We start from the raw sequence: 16,246 nt of genomic DNA on the forward strand, positions 1-16,246 counted from the left end.
GTCGCTCTCTGACCTCGCTCGCCACAAATTCAGAACTTTCTCCAAGTGGATCAGATGGCAACACGCCTTCTCTCATGATGCCAGACATGATGGAAAATGTTGCTTGCAGCTTTCCTATGACTGCAAGCAAAATTCATTTTGAAGGACAATTGCACGGCTTGACACATTGAAACTGTATTTGGAAAGCATGGCATCAACAATTGTGCAATTATGCAAATGAATTTTGGGGACTGATCACATTCAAACTTTTGTACATTGGGAAAAACAAAAACAACACAATAGTGCCGCACATGAGACTTTTAGCAAAGGAGCACGTTTAGAAAGACTTCCAAAAATGGTCTCGTCACATGATCCAGTTTGGCTTCCTGCTTTTTTTTCAGTGCGGCCACTCGCACTTCCACGGAGACGACTTGGGCACGTCGAGACACTTTCCTAACTTTTCACAGCCGGCTGGGGCCCAATTCTGGAACACAGTACATGTCATTCAAACAAGAGAACTCGGAAAACATTTCGCTCACTACCAAACAATCCAAGTATGGAATGAATTGATTGCAAGTCGCCACCTCACTATTCGTTTTCACGGCACTTGCATTTAATCAATTCGCCACAAGAGGGCAGTAGTATGTCACAAACGAATCGGATGTTGACGTTCTTAAGCGCTGCAAGAGGAGCAAAACGCTTGCTGTTATTTGTCCACAATAGATCGAGTGAATTTAAAAACTGTACGTTAGTTATTTATTTATTTATCTATTTATCTATTTATTTATTTTATTAACAAATAAATGTAAGGAAAACATTCACTGTGAAGAGAATATCTTGCTGGCATCACATTCATACCAATTAATATTTAGGGTCGGCAGGTAGGTCATTCATACTTTGCACCATTTTTCTAATCCTTCAATCTATTTATTTTCCACTTTAAAAAAAGTGTTCTGTTTTGTGCATACTATTTTGCACAGTATTGAGTTGGAAGATAAAAAAAAAACATTTTCCAAGAGTGTCTTTCTTGAAATGTTGCAGTGATTCTTCCATGTACGTAATGAAAGCAGAGCCCAACTTACCATGACGGCAAGGTCACACATGTTGAGCTGGGGGATGCCCGCAACCAGCGTCTTCTTGTGTTGCTCCACAACTGGCGAGATACGGCCGAGTGCATCCTGGTATTCCTCTGACAGCACACTGCCGGATACACACCGCACTGAAATGAACAATCTCCACCTCCATTTATTTCTCGTCTTTAAAGCACAAGACGTGGAATATCTTGATAAAGCGGGGGGGGAGAATCAAGCTTTTATTAGCCCGAAGGCCGTGTTTGCCGACATCTACTAATTGACTCTGCCAAGACTTCGCTTGCGAGGAATTCAAAAGGCACACGCAGAACATAATCTCTGGGTCGGTTGTGGCTTTGCGCTGCGAGTGAAAGAGCGGGCCCCGGCGTACGGCGTGATGAAACGCCGCCGTGACGGCCGAGCTTAACTCATTATCTGAGAGAGGGGCCCCAGTGCAGCTTTCAAGCACAAACACACACACACACACCCCGTGGGAAAGGCCTCTCAGCGGGGTGGTTGTGGAACTATCCCTCCGTCTCTCAATTACTGCTGTTGGACTGCAGTGGGCCCCCACACCTCTGCGCGTGATTATATTCAGTGTGTAAAACACAGAGCCCCCCGGAGGCTTTCAAAGGAACGCCGCTTTCAATAGGACCTGTAGGGTTAATGGTCTGTGCGCGTGTTGGGGGAAGCCGGCTGGCTTCTGGTGGCGTGACACGCGGCTAGACAAATATCAGCAGTGCAATTACACCCCTGATACACTCGCCGCCAGCACCTGTGCCGGGCCCGTGTCGTCCCCTCGCGACAAGCCCCGCTTTCTGATTGGCCCCCGGGGACCGCGGGCGTGCGTGCCTGTGAGGTGAAGTGTCAATTAGAGTAATAACCCCGGGCCCTGTCCAGCTCACACCTCCCCTCCCCTCCCATCGGTCGGATCTCCCGCAGGGCGGCGAGGTTTCCTTCCTCCATCGGCCGGCACCTGCTCCCTTCCTCCTCCTCCTCCTCCTCCTCCATCTTCTCGGCTTTGGACTCTGCTTGCGCAATTAGAGGAGCGGTAGCGCGCCGACTGCAATTAGTCTCTCTCGCTCTGGCTCCACGTTTGTCATCAGCTAACGACTGTGACCCTCGCCGGGGAGGGGGGATGATTACACCTCTCGGTTAAAAAAGCAGAGGAAATTTGCCGCGGTTATCTGAAATCACAAATTGTGCTGCTCCTGCTGATTCCCATCAGTCATTCCCCTGCTCTCCGCGCTGTAGATTCATTTTTGCGATAAGCGGCGGAGCGACTTCATAAAATGCCAGCAAGTGTTGGGTCGGCGAGCCAAGCGCGGCGGCGGCGGCGGCAGTGGCGGCGGCCTCCGCCAAAGCGCAAACTTTGCCATTGTGGCGTCGGCGCTCGGTTAATCGTATTTGAGCAAAGCGCCGCATCCAAATCTAATTATATCATTTGTTTTTGTCTCTGGCGCAAACAAATAATGAAAAGCCACCGTCAGCTAGCGCGACTCATTAGCATGACTATAAGCCTTAGCTTACTGGTGCACGGGCAAAGTGCGGAATAATAAGCAGGCTGTATGCAAATGGACTCTTTTGATTTATAATTTATGGCACCCAAGAGGGGCAGGGGCATTGCTCAGGTGTGTCGCCATGCCGATTACTGATTCATAACACTATTTCTGGAACACACACACACACACAATCAAGAACACAGTGGCAGACGGAGGGGGAATTGAGGAGACAATCAAATGCATGTGTCCTGCCTAACCCCTCCCTCTAACACCCCCAGTGGAAATGGAGCACTTGGGTGAGGACTATTGATTGGGGACAGGGTGGTTGGTAGGGAGCAGATGATGCCAGACGGAGAGGGTGTGCCTGCAGCGTCACGCTCTGGATGTGTTAACCTGGAAGCCTGGGGTCATCCCGCCAAACGCATCTCGGAGGGCTGCCGTGCTCCAGTCGGGAGTCGGCGCTTAATTTTGGCTGACCCCTCAACAGTGCGGAAAGTTGCCAGATTCTAGTTTGCATGTTTGGGAGTGCGACACGAGTGAAGGCATGTGTGCAGACAGGCGCTGCATCATCTTAAGTGGCTCTTTAGGTGCAGGCAGAGATTAATGGCAGCCTGGCAGTGGCTCCAGCTGCGGGAGCCCAGGAGCACACACTTAAAAAGGACGCTGGATGCAGAGGAGAAGCCACTGAGAAGCCAAGTGGCGCATGGGAAACGGAGAGATGAGAGTGGACGTAAAACGGTGGAGACGCGGGCGCGGCCTTACAACATGGAAGTCGTGCCTGCATTTTATCTTCCATGCGCATTAGTTGAGCTTTTTTTTTCTTCTTCTTCTTCTTTCGAGTAGACTGTGCCAGTACAGAAATGAATATTTTATCATCCAATCTCATTTTGGAGAGAGAAAGAGAGCGAGACAAACAGCAGATGAAGAATCTGAAGCAGAAAGAATTGATCATCCTTCACATATTCACTCAGCTCGGTCGTCTTTGACCGAAAAATACACAAACTGGTTCATGAAGCAAATTTGAAGCTTCATTTGCCCATCATTAGATTTTGTTTTTGACTTTAGTTTATTTGGATTCTTTTTTCATAACTGGTTTGTTCGTTTAACTTTTTTTTTTTTTTTTTCTAAAAAACAACAACCATTTTATTCAATTTTTATGCTCAGTTTTAGCATTATTTGAAATAAATGAAGTAGTCGTCAAGGTTGGGAAAAAAAAAAGTCACTTAAGGATTGTCTAGTAAACTAAGGGTTTTGAATTGACTGACGTTCCTTCCAGACATGGAATTGAACTTCAATTCACCTTTTGATGACTCCATCAACAAGTGTGTTGCCACCCTCATCCAAAATACACCCAAGCCTATTAAACAGCACCCTGGCTCAATTTTAACCTGCAGTGGCGTGCGTGACACACTGGGAGATCTGGGAGAGGGCTGTTTGCAATCACAAAGACAAGAGTGCAATCAGGCACACGCTGCCTGGCTGAGCAGATCAATCCCGCCTTCTTCTGCCACTGAATCCACATTGATCTCATCACCATTCCGCCATGCTAGTCGCAGGCAAACGCCATGACATCATTGGCCCGCCACGTTTCTTTGTTTTGCTCATCTCGCCCACAACGAAATGCAAACCACTGACCTGAGAGGGAACTTCTCCCCGGGATCTCGACCCAGGTGGAAAATGAGAGGCTGCATCGTGTGCTCCTTTTGCTCGTGCGTGGTCACACCCGGGACCTCCTGACCCGGACAGAAGTTCACGCCCTGAAAGAGAGCAGTCAATGATCACAAGTCGACACACCCCATTCAAATGGGAGGTTGAGAAAAAAAAAAGACATTTGCATGATGCAAAATTAAAAAAAAAAACATGCTCGTTCCACAACAATGACCACGTAGAAGATGCACACAGTGTTTTGTCCCAAATGTCTCTTTTTGTGATTCCTTCATTTCTCCGGCTGCACTTTGGCAGGCGACGTGATTGAGTCACACACACACACTTGTTCAGAAACCCCCCGGCCGGAGATGGGCCTCTTTCTTCCAAAAACACACACATTCACTTTTTGGGCTAAGCGCAAGTAAAATTGAAAAAGCTTTCATCTGTAAGGCAGCGTTGGCGCCCGCCCCCCCTCTGAGATGACACCTCCAAATACATATTGAAGAGCGCGGCGAGGGAGAACGATAGATACCCGCTGCCCCGCAGAGGCTCGTCTGATCCCGACCGCTCTCGCCTTTGAAAGGCGAGAACTCAGAAATGCAGAAAAGGAAGAAAGAGAGCTCATCCCAGAGGAGGGAGGCAGGCCTGGTGCGTGGAGCTCTCTGCCTCTTGTACTGGCGTCTCTCCGAGGACGGGAATGATATGAAGAGCAAAAAGAGGTTGATTTCAAACTCAAGCAGTGCTCAGCTGCAGGGGCATCAGAGAAACAGCGGGCAGCCAGCACAAAAAAAAAAACAAGAAATAGTTGGCACAAGCCATGTGAAGAGCATATTCAGTGGCGGAGAGAAGGGTGTTGGCCGTGGCGCACCCCTCCCCCGAAAATATGCACAAGGTATCACAACAGACAATTGACTTTTGGGTATTTTCCAATTTTTGCCCATTTCACCCATCCCTCGACGGGAATATTGGAATCTTTATTAGCGTTTTCTGAATCATGTTTTTGGTTTGTAAAAAAATATATATATATAAAATGGGCGGGCAGACAACAGTTCTTATTAATATTACAGAAACATCTCCTCCCATAGATTTAGTTCTCTTCGAGAAAGTGACATCAGAAATATAACAGGCTAGTGCTTTTGCTAGCTTAAACTATGCTAATGCTTTTGCTAGCTTCAACAGCACATTAGCAAATGGTACGTTAAAAAGTCATCAGTGGGTAAAGCAAATTGTGTCCAGCTGCCGGCAGTCATTTTTCTCTTGAAAAATAATTTGCCAGCTTGTATGAGTACCTGGCTTAGCGGCTAGCAAGTTAGCAAAACAAAAGTATTTTGAATTATTAACACCAGCACAACGCCTGCAGAGTGTTTGACGGGCGCCTGCCAAAAGCGGCATGAACACACGGCACGGTCCCTCCTGCTATTAACCCGTAATGTCGTCACACACGCAAACAAACACACACACACACACCCTTGTTTATTTTTCACCACGCGGGATGAAAAGCTCAATTATAACAAAGTAGCGCCAGGGAAATTGCCATGATATGAAAGCAAAAATCTGCTGTATTTGCTCCAACTTGAAGTCAATGGAAGTCCCGCAATCTGTTTCTGTGTGTTTATCAAGCGCGTGACGTGTTGCATGAACAGTTTAAGCATTTTCTATCGATAGCAAAAGCAGCGGCTTTTGTGGGAGCTCCCTCAAAGCCCAAATACATGCAAAAGCTTTCTCTTGTCCTCCCTCCCTCTCTCTCTCATGTACTCACAGGAATCAATAAGCAACTAGCAGGCAATCAGACACCATTATTTGTGAAGTTCCACTTGAGTTCACATGAGATGATAAAAGAGGTTGCTATTGATTCAGCGGCCCTGAAGGAGAGAGCAATTTAAGCGACCGATGGGGCATAAAGCAAAGTGAAGGAAGGAAGGAGGGAGGAGCTCACATGGACATTTAGAGAAAAGCTAGCAAAGCGTGTCGCTTCTCAAACATTCCCATTTCATATTCCTCCCGATACATAGAAGCGGCACAAAGTTGGAACTGACTCCCCCCCCCCCCTTCCCGTCTAGCCGGCGTCGCAAAAAGAAGAAGTACTTCGCAGCGGGAAATGTTGCTATGTAAATTACAAAGAGGGAATTCTCCACTGGAGCTGCAACAAACAAGTGGAGCGGCTGATGAATGATGCAAGTTTGCTGATTTGGGGGCTCCTCATTAATATTCATTACGCCGCCGTGTACGCAGCAGTCGACTGATGAGCCCTTTCCAGCGCAACGCCAGCAGAGAAAGCCGCAAAGGGCGTTCTGATTGCGCTCTACCGTTTGGACAAAAGTATTTGGACGGATGGCCATTAAACCCCATTAACTCTTCTGGAAGGATTTGGACTCTTTGTCATTTGTGAGGTCAGAGGTCACCGATTAGACACCGGGCTTAGCAACTCACTGGTTCTCTCACCTTTTTGAACTCATCCAACGAGTTGGTCCAGGTCCAGTAGTGGGCCTTGTACTGGCCAAGCCTGAGCGCCATCAATTGGTTGCCACGGTAATAGAAGATGGGCCTGTTGGAAGAGGACGTATCACGAGCGGGTGGGAACGCCAATGCTAAACGAACCGGAACTGTTTGATGACCTTTACCTGTTTTGCGACGCTTGCGAGCTGTTGAGGAGAACCGGCGTCAGGTCCAATCCATCCAGGGCTCGATCATCGGGCGGGCTGATGCCAGCTAGGGATAAACTTGTGGTGTACAGGTCCATTACATTGGAGAGCTGGAAATTGACCTTTGAAAAGCAAAACATCAGTTGGATCTCAGTGACGTCGGAAGTGCCGGTTGGAGCCAGCGCCAGTGAAAATCACAAATCAACAATGTCACACTTGAGGAATAGCACAAACCCGCTCGTTATGTGGGATTTGATCATTAAAGGCAACACGGACGTTTGTGATCGTGTGTGTGTGTGTGTGAACACAGATTGCCAAAGGGGTGGGTGCGTTTCTTCAGTGGACCTAATCTCCTTCCGCAGGTTTTTGTATGGGGGAGGGGGGTGGGGGGGGAACGTGCATCTTTTTAAATGCTTGAGAAGAAAGTCGAGTAAAGCAAGTAGGGAGAGGACGCAGCCCGGCTGGGCAAGGAAGCATCTGGAGACAGCGAGGGCTGTTTTTTTTTTATTTATTTTTTTTATCTCCTTCTCCCAGTCCCACAGGGAAAAAAAAAAAAAAAACCCGCTTTATTTTATTTATAAACTTTGAACTATTTTCAGATAAAATGCCATTTTTCCGCTGTCATCCTTGATCTTCCCTTCCATTCTCTCCTGAGCGAGTCTCGGAGGGAGACGGCACGCTCGCAATCAGATAGCGCTATCAGGCCGCTGCAGCTGCACGCCCATGTGCTGCTGTGCTCACACACACACACACACACACACACACACACACACACACACACACACACACACACACACACACACACACACACACACACACACACACATTTGAAATTAATTCACTTTTCTTGCGCAGTAACCGCACAACTCGTCGGCGCAATGCATTCCAGATCACACGTTCAAATCCAGATTCAATTTTTTCCTTTTTTTTTTTTTGTGGACACACACTTGCAAAGGGATAAAAGAGACATTTAGTCTGCAATAATATCCAAACATGTTAATTTTTTTTTTTTTTTTTTGCGGGGTCCCCTCTGACTCATCTGTCCCCCCCGGTCCGGTTCCCAGGAGGCTCGCCGCCCTTGCGTCTGCATCCCAAAAGGATGGCGATGCTCCGCTACGCAACGGTTCGGGCAGCGCACCCGCCTCTCCGTCTTTGTTCCTTCCTTGTTCCATCCAGAATTGCGAAGGACGCTGAACTTTGCAAGCCTTCATTCCCTTACACCTCCTTTCACCCTCTTGGATACAACTTTAAGGAACAATTGTTTTACTTATTCAAATTTGAGTTATTTATACTTGACTATTATGATTTATTTTTATTATTATTTGCTTTATGATTTAGTTTAGGATGTGACGGGCCTTGAGATCCTCAATTCAATTTTTGTTATTGACATTTTCTGGGAAAATATATGTGAATTCATTTCTGTGATTAAGGGCGATCGATATGAAAAAACTTGACCTCTCTTAAATGTTCAGGCTGCAATATATCCGATCACTGTCGGTGATGCAGCCAGAGGGAAGACCTTTAACACAGCATTCTGCTCCGCCCCCCCCCCAACAAATCTCAGACAACAAAAAAATAACTGCGTACGCATCTTCGCCTTTGACGCACTTTGATGCGAAGGACAATTACGATGACACACAACAATGTTCCTGGCAGTGGAGTGTTTCTCTTCCCTTTCTCTTTTACGTATATCTTCTTCTTCCTTGTACTCCTTCCCCCCCCCCCTCCCCTTTTCTTTATCCTCAGCGCCTGGCATATTCAGATACTGAGTCCTCATTACAGCTCAATCCAACCTCAGCAAACACACAAACAGATTAGCTGCTTAAGACGCTCGCAATCCGCCTCTCCCTCGCTCCTCGGTAGCGCTATCAGGCCCCAGCACAACCCTACGAGATGAGCCGGGGGGCAAGGCTTAGCGCCGTCTGCAGCCTCCGCTCGCTCGCTCGCTCCGCCGCCGCCAAATCCCTCCGCATCACAGCCCCATGTCACAGCTGCCCCTAATACAATTAAAAGTCATTTGCGCAACGCAGCGGCTTAAAGGATGGCGCTGTAGGTGGGGGGTTAAATTAGCTTGTGCCTGCCGCAGAGAGGTGGCTCAATAATTGCCGTGCAAAATGACAGGAAACATGCCCCCCCCGAAAATAAAATGTTTTGCTCGCAATCATACACTTGATCTTTTCTTTCTCGACCGGCGACAACTTCAACGGAGCCAAGACGAAGCGCTCGCAGCGCAAGCGGCGGCGGCGACGCGTTGTGGTAAATAACGCACAAAAGAAACAAAACATAACAAGCGAGTCAATACAGAGGATTAGAAAATCAATTATTCATTTGCTCTCATAGTGATTTACAGGACTGCACACTGCCTGCGGCTTTCCATTTACATTTTACGCTACCTGTTGAGAGGTGGAACATTAGGAAGGAACAAAGGCGAGCGCACGCCGAGTCACTCTGATGATTGATGTTCGGATTGTAAAAAATGAGACCAAACATCTGGGTGGGGTCCATAAGAATAACATTTGTTTTCAACCTCGTGTTGGTGTCACCTCCAAAAACAATCGCCTCTCTAGTCTTGTCAAAAGTGGGAAAAGAGCAGAAGGTCCGGCTCACAGCTACCTGGACGGGTCCAGAGGAAGGCTAATGTTTGCAGTTATGATTTTTTTTTTTTACATTTGCTTGGTTGCAATTTGAAATCATTTCAATCATGATCTTTTTTTTTATCTCCACTTTTTCACATCCCCTGAGAATAGCGATTGCACGGGTTTTTTTGTTTTTTTTGGCTTTGGACTTTCAATGACAAAAGCGCACTCACCGTGCCTGCTGCGATGCGTCCGGGCCACCAGGCGATGGCGGGCTCCCTCATGCCTCCTTCGTAAGTGGTCTCCTTCCCACAGAGGAAAGGCCCATTACTGCCACCTGAAGCATGGCGAGGCATCAAAAGAGCGATAAAAGCGACAAAACGCAATGACGCTTACTCTCGTTGGGGCCGGACGTAAGAGCGGCTCCATTGTCTGAGGTGAAGAAAACAAAGGTGTTGTTTTCAATGGCCAGACTCCTCAGCGTGGACAGGATCCGACCCAGGCTGTAGTCCAGCTCCATCACCGCATCGCCGTACCTACAAAACACCACGTCCTGGTAACAACAACAATCAGCCGGCGAGACGGTCGGAAAACCACGGGATCAACGCACCGGCCTCGTCGGCTCTTCCCGAGGAAGCGTCTGGAAGCGTAGACGGGGGCGTGGGTGGCGTCAGCGGCCCAGTACAGGAAGAAGGCTTGTCGGGCCAGACTCTGGCGACGGATGAAGTCGAGACCTTCCTGTTGAACAGGGAAACGCGAGCGGGAACATTGTCAGGGGGGGGGGGGCTGACGAGCGGGGCTTTTAATATTTGTTCATATTTCCCATTCAATTGCTATTCTCGAAGTAGGTATCACATTGAAATATTGCACGTCTAAGATTTCCTTGCAATTATAAAAACAAGAAAAACTGTTGACAAACGTTTGCAAACTGTGAAGTCACCTGCAAGTATATCTGCGTGAGATTGGACTCTCCCGTCTTTCTGTCGATTTTAAACTCCTCGTAGTATCTGGAAAACAAGTCCACGTGATTAGACAGACGAGCAAACTCCACACAGGAAGTGAGCTTCAATCTCAAAGCTCAAAACAGCCAGACACGCGTGCTAACCACTCGCTAGCATTCAAATCCGATCTTAAACCGAACAAATGTAGCGTAGGTTAAATCGCGAGACCGTGGAAATTTCCCAGGTAAAAACTGTGACGAGGTTTGCCAAATTTGCCAAGTCTCTGCAGAGCTAAGCGGGAGGGACCACTAAGATGTTGCAGAGGTGCGGCGAGGCGAGGCGAGGAAGTGGCCATCTCTAAGCTCTCCTCATAAACACAATCTGCCGTCTCTGGAGGCCTCTCGTGAGTGTCCCTCTTTGGAAATCTTTTCGTGTCCAACCTGCGCCGATTAAACTCCCGGCTAAGCAAAAAAAAATAAAAAACACAGCCGACTGCCGGTAGCAGTGAGCCCAAACACACAGATGGCTGTTTTTACGGGAAACCACAAATGCAGGCGGCACCAGATGCTGGTCTTACTCACGTACCTGCCGACCATCTCCGAGTTGTTGTAGACGGGGATGTTGGGTCGCCCGCTGTTGTTGTAGGGCCCGAAATGGCAGTTGGGGGCACCGAACCACTCGTCGAATCCATTCTTCAGGGGGAGGTACTGCTCTCTGTGGCCCAGATGCCTGGCACGAAGTAAAGTGCGGCGTCCACTCCGTCACATATTTTGCACATCGCTCTGATTTCAAGTCAGGGATTCGATTCCATTCACTTGAGTAAAAGGTGCACTTTGAGCCGCTGACACATTATTCGGTTCTACAGTGAATTTGTGGATTCAGAAAATGTGGAATAGGAATAACTTGATATAATTGTCTAATGGGGAAAACATGTCCGCTCTAAGATGAATACTTGGTGGCAATAGAGCGCTCGATAACATTCTGTCCTTTTGGTTATGAGTCATCATGGAACAACTTAATACAGTATTTTTGGTTTTTCCAACTCTTCTTTACAAAAGCACTCCACATCTGTCATATTTAGAAAAGATTGCGCGTGCAGATTTTCCTTTTGAGAAGATTGCATTTTGAAAGTACATTGAGAAATCAAGAGGCACTCACCATTTCCCAACGATCTTGCTGATGTAGCCTTTCTTTTTCAGCATCTGAGGTAACAGAATCTCATCCCGGGAGATTCCTCCCACAATCTCCTGTGGTGTGTATGCTGCAAAAGAGGTCCGCTATTTAGTCTGTGTGATATTAGCAGGCAAGAGATGAACAAAATGACTTGAAGGGATTTGCAGCTGCTTATTTGGCAGCGTTGAGGATCTTTTTTTTGTGGGTTTCACCGTTTCTGGCATGGCCATTAGTGGTGTAGAAGCCATTTCGGACAGGTAGCCTCCCTGTGAGTAGTGCAGCTCTGGCTGTGTGAAAGGTGAGAGGGAGGGAATATTTTTAAAGGTTTTACAAGGTGACAGGAAAGAAGTCTTTTTTTTTTTTTTTTAAATAAAATAACAGCAAGTCTGATCACTCACAGGGCGAACATAAAGGGTTGGCAGTGTAGAAGTTTGGCAGAAGCATGCCCTGTGCAGCCATGGCATCCAGGTTAGGAGTCTCTTTGGAGGGCTGGCCCAAAACGCCCAGGTCCCCCCAGCCCATCTGATTCGGGGAAGGAGACAAGTACATCATTTTACACCGTGTAGTAAAAGCCATATAAGAAAACCAGATTGGAGTATTGTCATGTGCTGCTTGACTCACTTCCGGATAAAAACAAACACATGATATCCGGATTTAAACGAGGAGAGTATATAAAACTCACGTCATCCATAAGCAGAATGATAATGTTTGGTGGCGACGCATCAAAGAGCTTTTCGGCCCAGGAAACACATGTTAATGCACACAACAAAGATAAAACTGGACCAGACATAACAAACACCGCAATGGCGATCAGCACCAACTTTCAGGAAGTCCGCTTTGGTTTTCTTCAGGGAGCTTGTCTGCGCAAAATCTGCGCATACAGATTTGACCATGGATTTTATGGGGACGTTTTCAAGTAGTTCCCGGTAATTAATAAAAACGTAGTTGTTGATTTTGGAATATAATTAATGAATGTAAATATATTTTTTTAGCTCTTCATTCAATAAATATACAGGCTGATTTAAATGCGAACGCCCCGTTGTCACGTGATCACCCCGACGGCACAAAATGGCGGTGTGCATCGCTGTCATAGCGAAAGAGGTAATATTTCTTCTTCTGAAGTTCAAAACACTAGTATCTGTATTATAGGAGTATTTCAACTATTTTCTTAATTGTCTTGTGTACGGCTAGCAAAAAAATCCAGAATGTTAAGCTCCTGTGTGATGGCAGTGTTTTTGTATAGCTGCTGTCAACATGGGTTTATTGTTGGAGTGGTTGCAGTACGAATTACAGTGTCATGGTTTTGTGTCGCCTCAGAACTACCCGCTGTACATCCGCAGCGTTTCCCCTCAAAATGAGCTAAAATTTCACTACACCGTGCACACCTCGCTGGATGTGGTGGAGGAGAAGATTTCCGCCGTGGGGAAGTCACTGGGCGACCAGAGAGAGTTCTACCTGGGTCTACTATATCCCACCGAGGACTATAAAGTGTATCCTCTTCACTCAAGAAACCTTTTTTTTTTTTTCTCAAAATGTAAAACTAAATCAGTGTACACATCTAATGATATTCAATGCAAGAATTGAAGCCCACCAAGTACAATTTTACTCAAAGTGCCATCATCTTCATAGTATGAGGATTTTTGATGCAACTCTTGTCCTGGATCTAAAAGTGTACTGAATGAACAATATGGTGAAAGTAGGATTTAGTAATAGTCAATAGAATCCTTGAATGTTACTCCTTGACTATTTAACTAGATATGGCTATGTCACAAACTCCAAGGTTAAATTTGTTATTGTTGTAGATTCAGCTAACACGTCGTTGCGGGACAATGAAATAAGAAGTGTAAGTCGAATAACTTTTTGAATGCACCTTCAACATTGCCTTTTCATTTCCAATGCCATTTTGTTTTTTCTACAGATGTTCCGAAAACTGCACAACTCCTTCACTGACGTCATGTGCAACCCATTCCATACTCCCGGCAGCCCAATTCAGTCCAAGTGAGTTGATGCAGGGTCAGTTGCTTTATTTGTTTCGTTTTCAAAATGAAACCATTCAAAGGTCGACTTTGTTTTCTTTCAGGTCATTTGATGAAATTGTCTCTGGAATGATGTCTCAAAGTGCTTGATATCTTTTGCAGCCTTCCATGTACATTATACAGCTTTGAATTTGTAAATAAAAAATATCCACGTCACAGTCCATGCAACTTCATACAAATGAAGCATCTCATCATTTTATTTGTTCACATAAAGCAAAGGATGTATAAGTTAAACAGAGGAGGATTTAAACACAGAGCACAAACAATACATTTGCATTAGTTCCTAAAAATGGAAGGACACATCAGCACGAAGACAGAACCGTCGCCCCATCGTGTATTTTAACAAGAAAGCTTAAAATAATCTAGCTCGAGACCTGATGCAGAAAACAAGAGAGCCTTTTAAAAATCAGTTCAACCTCCCACAGCCACTTTGCATACCAGCAGCAGGCCAAGGGCGCGCTAGCGCTGTTGCGGGTAGTGCTGTCCGCTAACCCCGGCTCCCATTTCCTCGGACGGCGAGCTGACCAGGAGAAGACAAGGGTAGCGTTTGGACGTCTGTTCGTGATAATCCACGGGGCCCCACTGTCTCTTCCCCACCGGGGGTGCGCCGTAGTACGGGTGGGGGTTCTGCTGTTGCGGTCGAGCCGACTGGTAGCGAAACCTGCCCCGGGAGCCGTGCTGGCCCCTGGGTGGCTGGAAGCCCCGCCCCCTGCCTCTCGAGTGGCCACCTCTGTGGCCGCCCCGGTCGGTGGTGCTGATGCCGGGCATGTTGGTCCTTTTGGGCATCACCTGAGATGGAAAACGGTATGTCGTTAGCGTCATTTGACAAGTGTTTCCCTATTTATAAAAATGGGTTGAATTGCAAAAATGGTGAAGGGGGATGCTAACCTTGAGGACTCGTCCTCGGAACAAAGTCTCATGCAAGCCAACGGCATTCTGCACCGAGTTGCGATCGGAGAACTCGATATAAGCAAAGCTGGAAAACGGCAGAATGAGCGACACTTTTTATTTTTTTTTGCAGCCATGAGTTTCAAAACATATTGTTACCATTAGACTGACCCTTTGGGGTGACCGGAGAACCTGTCGCAGAGGATGGTGACGCGGTTGACGGGACCACAGCCATTGAAATGGATCTCCAACTCATCTGCCGTCGCGCCATAGTCAACCTGGGATTTGAATCAGAGTCAACAAGGCCTGAAAACCCGCCACAGTTATGTCCACTTGATATTTGAATTGTAATAATTTTGTGATTTCAGTGTCTTGGGTTGTTTTTAGCATTTGGACAGAAAGGCATAAGATAGAAAAAAAATAGTACAATGAACTTACATTTCCGACATAAATAGACCTGTTGTCGGCATCTATTCTCTCCTCGGGTGTCATGTTGTAGAATGGGCCTGCGGCGAAACAAAAAATGGTCGACAAATGACATCACTCAAGCTTGTTGAAGACGTTTCAAGTCAGGTCAAGTAAGACATTGCATGCACCATAATGTGTTGTGGAGTTTAAAAACAACTCTTTCCACCTTGAAGGTAGTAAGCAATTTAAAAATAGAGTTTCCACTCCATCTCATTGGGCAGCGACGAAGCACATCAAGTGTCCCAGGTGTTAGCCACACACAGCTAGCTAGAAATGCTGCATACCTGGCTAAAATACAACATTGAATTTCTACCGCCTCTATTTCCTCCTACCAAACATGAAATGATGGGTCGTCTCACCAGGCCGGGGGCTGCCAGTCAGCAGCTGCATCTCTTCGCCATCACACCTGTCCTCGTCTTCTTCCACTCCCTCCTCCTTCATTCTTTCAGTCTCTTCTTCCATCTCCAGCTCCTGAACGCGGGCCTTGATGGCAGCAAGCTCCTGTCATACACAAAACGACAGCATCCAAAGTAAACATCAGCTTTTAAAAAATCCACTGTTTGTTCCAGGATTGTAAAAACATGCACGATCTCCAGAAAAAATGGATGCGCCCATGTGCGGAGCCAGGATTTTGTGACAGGGCAAACTGAGATCGTGGAGGTGTACCGTTCGATCAACAATGCTATTTAACAAGTTACCTTGACCAAACACGTAGATGGAACCTTCCAGGTAAAATCCGATAATTATTACTCGCAGCTAAATTGAAGCTAGCTTGTTAAACGATTACGTGCCGGCGTTTGCGCCATTGCTACGCAGCTGCTAGCGTCCGATTAACCACCACCACAGCGGCGGCTCTTTTCCGCGCCGCTAATGAAGCCACACTTACCGGATCCTCGGCGAGGTGCTCCCCGATGGACTGTCCCTGGAGATAGGCGTATTCCAGATGATTGTCGGCCATGCTTATTGTTAAAACATGGTTTCTACAGGGAGCTCTCACCGTAGGTTGCTAGCACGCCACACACACGCAAATGATGTCAACCCGGAAGTAGACTGACGGCCTGAGGTCGCGCGTGACGTCAACTCAGATCGGATTTAACGAGCGTCAGCTGTGCGCGTACACGTCACTTGTTGTGTTGATTGACAGCGTCGTCGTGGAACGCGTCCATCGACTTCCGGGATGGAGTTCCGGGAACATGGAACGTGCTCCATGAAATTAATTACAAAAAATAAAATAAAAAAAGAACGGCCTGAAATCAGATTTAGTCTTTTCTGGGACAATATAGTATAATTTCAGATTAATAACATTGGGCAATTTTGCTGTTGA

At 46.8% G+C, this 16,246-nt stretch overlaps 3 protein-coding genes across 4 annotated transcripts; 1 reads left to right on the forward strand and 2 right to left on the reverse strand.

The window, feature by feature from the left end:
* Nucleotides 1-135: 135 nt before the first annotated feature.
* On the reverse strand, nucleotides 136-12,374 carry galns (galactosamine (N-acetyl)-6-sulfatase). The gene is made up of 14 exons (XM_085907481.1): nucleotides 12,213-12,374; nucleotides 11,929-12,052; nucleotides 11,743-11,817; nucleotides 11,516-11,618; nucleotides 10,943-11,086; nucleotides 10,357-10,423; nucleotides 10,027-10,154; nucleotides 9,813-9,952; nucleotides 9,650-9,753; nucleotides 6,820-6,962; nucleotides 6,641-6,743; nucleotides 4,187-4,308; nucleotides 1,062-1,179; nucleotides 136-463 (listed from the first exon to the last, which is right to left on the reverse strand). Exons 1-14 carry the CDS (start codon nucleotides 12,318-12,320, stop codon nucleotides 377-379), a joined length of 1,566 nt encoding a protein of 521 aa, XP_085763607.1. The 5' UTR covers nucleotides 12,321-12,374; the 3' UTR covers nucleotides 136-376.
* Nucleotides 12,375-12,391: 17 nt separating this feature from the next.
* trappc2l (trafficking protein particle complex subunit 2L) lies at nucleotides 12,392-13,727 on the forward strand. Of its 2 annotated transcripts, none has more exons than XM_085907485.1 (5): nucleotides 12,392-12,631; nucleotides 12,848-13,020; nucleotides 13,286-13,373; nucleotides 13,449-13,543; nucleotides 13,611-13,727. In XM_085907485.1, exons 1-4 carry the CDS (start codon nucleotides 12,599-12,601, stop codon nucleotides 13,530-13,532), a joined length of 378 nt encoding a protein of 125 aa, XP_085763611.1. In that variant the 5' UTR covers nucleotides 12,392-12,598; the 3' UTR covers nucleotides 13,533-13,543; nucleotides 13,611-13,727. The 2 variants fall into 2 exon arrangements, with proteins under 2 accessions (XP_085763611.1, XP_085763610.1); XM_085907484.1 differs by having other exon boundaries at nucleotides 12,415-12,631; nucleotides 13,449-13,528.
* On the reverse strand, nucleotides 13,726-15,998 carry pabpn1l (PABPN1 like, cytoplasmic). The gene is made up of 6 exons (XM_085907482.1): nucleotides 15,809-15,998; nucleotides 15,282-15,423; nucleotides 14,893-14,960; nucleotides 14,626-14,732; nucleotides 14,455-14,542; nucleotides 13,726-14,355 (listed from the first exon to the last, which is right to left on the reverse strand). Exons 1-6 carry the CDS (start codon nucleotides 15,878-15,880, stop codon nucleotides 14,026-14,028), a joined length of 807 nt encoding a protein of 268 aa, XP_085763608.1. The 5' UTR covers nucleotides 15,881-15,998; the 3' UTR covers nucleotides 13,726-14,025.
* Between the last annotated feature and the right edge of the window lie 248 nt (nucleotides 15,999-16,246).

The sequence above is a fragment of the Syngnathus leptorhynchus genome, chromosome 3 (genome assembly GCF_054491065.1).
Source record: "Syngnathus leptorhynchus isolate UIUO chromosome 3, UIUO_Slep, whole genome shotgun sequence".
Classification (NCBI taxonomy): domain Eukaryota; kingdom Metazoa; phylum Chordata; class Actinopteri; order Syngnathiformes; family Syngnathidae; genus Syngnathus; species Syngnathus leptorhynchus.